Source organism: Olea europaea, unplaced genomic scaffold (assembly GCF_002742605.1).
Source record: "Olea europaea var. sylvestris unplaced genomic scaffold, O_europaea_v1 scaffold204, whole genome shotgun sequence".
NCBI classification, from domain to species: Eukaryota; Viridiplantae; Streptophyta; class Magnoliopsida; order Lamiales; family Oleaceae; genus Olea; species Olea europaea.
This window is the reverse complement of record NW_019238304.1, coordinates 221752-229631: the sequence shown is the minus strand read 5'-3', so window position 1 is coordinate 229631 and position 7880 is coordinate 221752. Positions and strand designations below refer to the sequence as shown.

The 7880-nt window shown below is 33.3% G+C and overlaps 1 protein-coding gene across 1 annotated transcript; it reads left to right on the top strand.

Annotated features, from left to right (window-relative positions):
• The first annotated feature begins 3417 nt into the window (after window positions 1-3417).
• On the top strand, window positions 3418-7455 carry LOC111379828 (AAA-ATPase At3g50940-like). The gene is made up of 2 exons (XM_023003263.1): window positions 3418-4653; window positions 6833-7455. Exons 1-2 carry the CDS (start codon window positions 3640-3642, stop codon window positions 7319-7321), a joined length of 1503 nt encoding a protein of 500 aa, XP_022859031.1. The 5' UTR covers window positions 3418-3639; the 3' UTR covers window positions 7322-7455.
• Window positions 7456-7880: the final 425 nt, after the last annotated feature.

The window sequence follows — 7880 nt, the reverse complement described above, 5'->3', positions numbered from 1 at the left end:
TTGCTTGGACAATGGAAAGAGCCACAGGTTTATCTCTCCATCGAATCAAATTGGCCAAAGGTGTGCGTTCATGAGCCCATGCTAAAGTTTCAATCAATTCCTGCCAATATCCACGCCAGGAAATTAAGAACATAAATCCAGTAGCCCAAACAAGATGTCCAAATAAGAACATCCACGCCCAGACCGATAAACTATTCATACCAAAAGAATTAAATCCATTGATAAGTTGTGAAGAGTTTAACCATAAATAATCTTTTAGCCAACCCATCAAGTAAGTGGAAGATTCATTAAACTGTGAAACGTTACCCTGCCATAATGTGATGTGCTTCCAATTTTGTCGACTAGCCAATAGGTGATTCAGGATTCAGGAGTCACCAGATAAAAGAGAGCAATCACCAGTGATGAATGTCCTAGTTCTAGTTCGAGGAGAAAGGAAGAACGAACAGCTATTGAAAAAAGAAAATAACTGAAATCAATAATGAAGGCTGATTAAATTCATTTATGTGAATGACATTTTTAGCCATCACAAAATATTTTTTGCAGCTACAGTAACCAACTTACATAAAACAAATAAATCCAATAAAATAGTGTCATTAATTCATTTATATGAATTTCTTTCATTTAAAAAATGAAAAGTACAAATTTGAGGCCGTAAAATCAACAATGAAGGCTCAAAAAAAAAAAATCTGTCATATTTTGCAAAGGATTGTAAAGTCAACAATGAAGGCTCAATAAATGTTTTTCTCTGACATTTTGGGAACGGGTCTTGCACAAAAACATTAAATACTCTCATTAATTCATTTTTCTGAATGCATTTTAGCATAACCAGTTTATCTACAGTACAAAACCAATTCCGTGTGAATCCTCTGCCTTAGGATGAACAGTACTTGTTTGATTCCCTCTTTTAAAGAAAAGGGAATAAAGGGTAAATTTGACATTATACATGTAATTGTGTCGACTTGGAAAATTTGTTTGATGAATTTTGCTAAACGACTCGCACCGTTCACCGCACCGATGACCACATCCTCACATGACGCACGGGTCCCACCTGAATAAAAAAATACCGACCCTATGTGTATGTGTGTGTGCAGTCAAGCGGGGTCCTTGTTTGATTCCTACATAGTCCTAAAAACTGTGAGAATAACGTGCTTATTTTTCAGGGCCCCAACAAAGCCACCAGGCCCACCACTTGCATAATTATTCACCTCTTCATTAATTCATTATCAATCTTTTTTTATTCCTCGAGGTGGCCAAATGATTGGATGGAGTATAGATGCTGAAAATTGGTTTTTGGTCCTCCACTCGTATTATCAGTTCACCATTAATTAGTGCACGTCCGGTACGTAGTCATTTCCAGTTGGTTTATATGGTCATCACATTGGCTTTGATATTAGCAGTGACAACTACAATTGTTGACAACATTCTTTGCTATGAATCTAATTTAGGGTGACTAGTGTCATAAAATGGAAGATAATTGGTTGAACGACAATATGGTGGTGTACATGGAGCGACAAATCCTCCCTTTTTTAATTTTTATTTTTTATTATTATTTTTTTAACAAAATTGAGAATGATGCACTCTTACAGTGCTTTCAAAATATGAGATATCAAAGTATGTAGTTGTCCGAGCTTTCAGAAATGGAGTCAGGTTATATCATGTATTTGTTGTTGTATTTTTATCTTATTATTTTGAGTTGTATTGGATTATATTTTCATATTTATATGATTTTATGTCTTAGTTCATTTATATATTGATTGAAGAATTTTTATTTTTTTTAATTAGATAGTAATAAACAATATCATTATTTTGTTCGTTGACGATCAACAATCAATGGTCAATGATCATTCTAGCTCACTTGAAATCCTGAATCGATCCCTGACTATGTCATCAGTCAGGTGGACGATCCTATTACATAGTATGGACCGAGCTCCATGTACATGAGCTCTATTCATAGGGGCTGTACAGGCCCCCTCACTGTAGGGGGTCGTGTCCCACAGCAATTAAAAAAAAAAGGTGAGGCTCACCCCCACCTCCTCTCTCATTTTGCAAGAGTATGTGAAACGGGCCCCTGTAATTCTATCTTTTTCCTACGCAGTATTGTCACGCCAAGTTTTCTCAACCTAAAATTGAGAGAAAAATATCATTTTTCAAATAGAAATGCACCAATAATTTGAACCAAAAACTAAAACTAAAAATTCACTGGATTGGATTGTAGAAATTAGCTATTTGGTCCGATTTGATTCCATTTTAGCTCTTAAAATTAAAGGTTAATATAAAAATTTTATCTATTGTCTATTTCTTCCAATTACAAAGAAAAATACATCCAACTCATTTATGCATAGCCCAAGTAAATCCATTAATACGAAGACGGCATAAATGCCATACAAAGTAATAAACTTTCAATGAAATTTTAATTTAGGTGTACTGAACTCTAATTTATCTCATTTGAGTTATTGAATTTCTATTTAGTTTCGAATTAGATCAATCAACTTGAGTAAGGTTTCAAATTGTACATACTCGTCACCTTCTAAACTCCAGATTAAGAATGATTACTGAATTGTCAGTCATAGCTCAACGAATTTTTCACGTAACTGTCAATTTATTGCTATATCACATTTAAGAAATATCAAAATAATAAACACGCTATTTAACCTTATTTCTACAGATCTCATTTTATCATTTAGTTTATGGTGCCACGTAGTGATTATGTGGATGATCAATTAGAGTATGATCTACGCAATTTTCATTAGTTTGGGAGACAATAAGCGATGAAAAACAATGGGGTTATAAAATTTTAAATTAAAGTTTAACCCCTGTTTGAGCTCCATTATATTAAATTATATTACATTTCATTTTTTTCTATCCTATTTTCAATCTCACAATCTTTCATAAAATAATATTACACGTAAATTGAAAAATTTTCATTTTTTTTCAATCACTCATTTTCTAAAAAAATATTATTCTCCTCATTAATTTTTTCACGTAATGGGATCAAACAGGGGCTTAATAACCTAGAGCCTGTTTGGTACCCATTTTTTTTAAAATGCATTTTTCTCTCTCTTCTTTTCAACCACACATTCTTTATTAAAATAATATTACACGTAAATCAGAAATTTTTCCTTATTTTTCAACCATATATTTTCCATCAATTTACTATTCAAAAATATATTTTTACATAAAAATATCTACCAAACACCCTCTAGATTGAGGCAAATTAAACTCGATTGACATTTAGTTTAAAGTTCTTTGAATTCCGACGAATATACATGTGACAATGTGGCACGTGGCAAAATTTTAAAGGCCAAAGAAAATATAAAACTTGACTTAGCAGCCTCAACATGACTTTTGGGTCAGTAAAGAAATTTCGTAGAAATTTCATTGAAGCTATATCTGTATATATATTAATAATTTAACAAGTCATTTCAAAGTCCACGCTTATGAGTTTCAAATTCTTAGACTTGCGCCTCACTCGGGTCTTGGGTTCACAGTTGGATTTGAATTTATTGCTTTAGATTCTTCCCAACAAATTATAAATTGAAGGATATCATCAATCTCTCTCAGCTGAATTCGACGTATTTTCTTCTCACATTAGCCATAAAATATCCAAATTCTTGGGCAAATCTCAAATTCAGTTTAAAAATGACTTCTTCCGAGTCCAATTTCGCGACTGCAAAGACCGTTTTGTCCACCGTCGGCTCCATCGCGGCCACGGTCGTGGTGGTTCGGAGCGTCGTGCAAGATTACCTTCCTCATGAATTCCGAGACTACATTTATTCCGGCTTGAGAAATTTGTTCAGCAAATTCTCAAATGAACTAACTATGGTGATCGATGAGTTTGACGGTCTAGTCAACAACGAAATCTACGAGGCTGCCGAACTCTATCTCGGCACAAAAATCACTCCCAACACGCGTCGTCTCAAAATCAGCAAGCCCGAAAAGGAAAAGCATTTCAACATCAACATGGAACGCAATGAGGAAGTAATAGACACATACCAAGGACAGAAATTCAGATGGATTTGGGTATGCTGCCAGATTGAATCAAGAAACTTTTACAACCCAAGAGACATGAATTCGACTCTGAGATCCGAGGTTAGATCCTTCGAACTCACTTTCCACAAGAAAAATCAAGATTTAGTCATCAATTCCTACTTACCATACGTCATAAACCAATCCCTTATTTACAAACATAAGAAAAAAACTGTGAAAATCTTCACAGTGGATTACGAAAACATGTACAACATAAACAATATGTGGAAACCCGTAAGCCTCGATCATCCCGCGACATTTGAAAAATTAGCAATGGACGCTGAACAAAAGGAGATGATTATGAAGGATCTTGATAGGTTTGTGAAGAGAAAAGAGTATTACAGGAAGATTGGCAAGGCATGGAAAAGAGGGTATTTGCTGTATGGCCCTCCAGGGACTGGAAAATCTAGCTTGATTGCGGCGATGGCGAATTACTTGAATTTCGATATATATGATTTGGAGTTGACTGAGTTAAGAAGGAACTCAGATTTGAGAAAATTGCTAGTGGCTACGGCAAATAAGTCCATACTGGTGGTGGAAGATATTGATTGCACCATTGATTTGCAAGATAGGGAGGCTAACAAGGATAATACTCCGCCTGTTTATTATCCTCAGGAAGAAACCAAGGTTGGTTACTTATTATTTAGTTGATGAATTTCTACTTTCTCTAGTTTGCTTTAATATAAATTTTGGATTCATATTTTGTGATGTGTTTCCATGTTAAAATTTTGTGAGTCTGCTTTGATTAGGATAAGCCCAGAAAACATTTGGCAAATCTTGCACCAAATATAGGTTTTTTTACAAATAACGTAGTAGAACATAGTATTACGAGGGTGTTTGATGGAGATTAAAATTAGATTTTTTAGTAAATTGTGATTGAAAAATTGTAAGATCAATGAAAGATATTGTTTGACTTTAACTTAAATTAAAATAAGATTTTAATTTAAATCAAACGGGATCTGCCATGGTCTTGAACTGAACTCCTGTCATTGTACACCCATTTCAGATTTTTCCATAATTTGGTTCAACATAGTATGTCTCATACTGTTCGCACTTTGCTGTCAAGAAAGTTTATCTTTTTCCAAGTCTTTTAAACTGGCCGTGTTTAGGCTCCATTTAAAATGAGAGTTTGGAGAATATATGTTTTGGAATATTGATTTTTAGAAGACTGCGTGGTTCAAAAATAAGTTTTTTTTTTTAAATTTATATGTGATATTATTTTATAGTAGAATATATGGTTGAAAATGAGTGCTGAAATAATGAAACTCAAACTGGGAAATATTATTTTTTGTAATTTCTGGAAAAAAAAAAAAAAAGTAAGAAATTACTATAACATAATGCTGTCCAGGGTGGGTGGGAGCTATCAACACTTTTTTGTTTTCAGTCGAAGTAAAGAATAATAAATAATAAAATGTGGAGTAGTTGGAGAACACGTCAATCAATCACAAAGACTTTCACCTCAAAACAAAAAGCCAAAAGTGCTCTAGAAGAATTGATACCAGAGAGTAATAAAAATCCAGACTGACTTTTGAGGTGGATCATTTAATTCTTTCTTTTCTTTTTGGCGTGGAGGAACGGAAAGATCATTTGCAATCTTTAGCCCTGTTTAGAAATTATACTTTTCAAAAATAGAATTTAGAATAATGACTTTTGGGAAAATATGCAGTTAAAAAGTAAAAAAAAAATTTACAGTACGTGCATAATATTTTATTGTGTGAATGTATAATTGAAAATGAGTATATCAAAAAATGATTTTGCCACTTTGACCCGAAAATTGTAACGCATGCAGTGACATAATTTTTGTTGGCAATAGATGATTTGATGGGGAAGTTGACTGTGTCATGCAGTATTATGTTAGAATAAAGCTACTCTTACAAAGTAGCTTTACAAAAGTGAAGATGCCAAGTGTGTTGGCAAAATGTAGGCCACTGATTTGAAATGATTTAAAAATTTGTTTTTGAAATGATTGGTGTGGATGTTATTTTGTAACCCAACTTTGTAACCTAGCTTTGTAAGTGTAGCATGACTCCTAATATTTTAGCCCTTGTTTGAACTCCATTATTTGGTAAAAATAGATTTTGGAATAATGATTATTGAAGAGTGTGCAAATGAAAAGTAGAAAAAAAAATTAGATTTATGCATAAAATTATTTTATTAAGAGAATGTGTGATTGAAAATGAGTTTGGGGAAAAATGTATAATTGAAAAAAAGGGATCAAACAAGGGTTTACCGTTTGTTTGGCACAACTTATTTGAAAATAATTTTTTTTTTTTTCAAACTCATTCTCAACTACACATTCTACTAGTGAAATAAATCTGTACGTGGACCCATAATTTTTCACTAGATCTGATCACACATTTTAAAAACTAATCATTTTTCACTTCAAATTATTTCTCCTTATCCCAAAAAGACAATTAGTGGACCATTTGTTTAGCCGTTCACAGTATTGAACACGATGGAATGATGAAAGCGTTTTTTTTTTTTTTCTCTTTAATTTGATTGCTTATAAGTGCATGTTCTTATACACATTACACCAACTAATCAGCAAGTTGCGTTTTTCTGATGGTAAATGGGTTCTTTGAAACTTTTAAGAAATGGAAAAAATTAGTTTACTAACCCGATTTATTTATGGGATTTCTTGTCCTCTTTCGAGCGTCGAAAAGATTTAGTTAAGACATGTTCATTCGTAGTATTTGATATGATCCGACAATGTAATGGAAGATTAGATTTAACTTACTTTCTTGCTTAAGGCATGTTGCAGCAAATTTTGTTTATATGATGGTAAACGGTAAACGAATTCTTGTAGGTGACACTGTCTGGTTTTCTCAACTTTGTTGATGGCTTATGGTCAAGCTGTGGGGACGAGCGTATCATAATTTTCACAACAAATCACATAGAAAAACTCGATCCAGCATTGTTGCGTCCTGGTCGAATGGATGTGCATATCAACATGTCATATTGCACCCCCTGTGGATTCAAACTTCTGGCAGATAATTACCTTGGTCTCAAGGATCATTACTTGTTTCAAGAAATAGAGGGTTTGATCAAAATTGTTCAAGTGACACCGGCTGAAGTAGCCGAGCAGCTTCTCAAGAGCGATGACAATGATTCTACTCTTAAGGGTTTGATTGAATTTATTCATTCGAAGAAAAAAGAAAATGACGAGGCTGAGGCTGAGGCTAAAAGGGCAGAAGCTGAATCATCCAGTAAGCAGGAAAATTCACAGGAAGAGGATAGCCAACAAGAAAATTTCAAGGAAGAGAATGGAATCTTAAGCCAAGAAACTCAAATTTAATAATTTCTGATAATTTTGAAGGTCATTCTTAAAGAGAAACAAAAACGTCAGATCAAGTGCTAGTGGTGAATGTTTGAAACCTTAAAACTATCAAGTTTTAAATTCGTAATTGAACCCCTATCACTTCATAGATCTTTGTTACTATTATTATTATCGTATTGTATGTAGGTTGATTGAAATGCCCAAAAACTTTATGCAACTCTCTAACATCTCAATCCCAAATATTGACTTACATACTTAGGGTATCATAGGGTTGCCACTTGCCAACAAAAACTTTAATTTTATTACTTGATGCAGAAAACTCATATTTCATAAAAACCTAGAAATCTTTAGTACTTCGTCATGATGATTTGTTTTAAACCCCTAAACGATCGTTAAGTTTCAAAGATTGAAACCCAGGTTTCAGACTTTGCTTTTCATTCCCATATCAGTATCTTAGTTCCATTCCTTGGCTTTATATGAAATGCATTTTCTTATCAAGGTAATACTAATAAGTAATATCTAACATTCGAAGAATACTTGTAAAAATATGTCTTTGATCACTAAAAAAGAATCAGTA

Bases quoted from the DNA above. Each gene is read 5' to 3' on its own strand.
- LOC111379828 (XM_023003263.1), top strand. From the start codon at position 3,640: ATGACTTCTTCCGAGTCCAATTTCGCGACTGCAAAGACCGTTTTGTCC. The intron at 4,654-6,832 runs GTTGGTTACTTA...GAATTCTTGTAG, and splicing joins ATCCTCAGGAAGAAACCAAG to GTGACACTGTCTGGTTTTCT.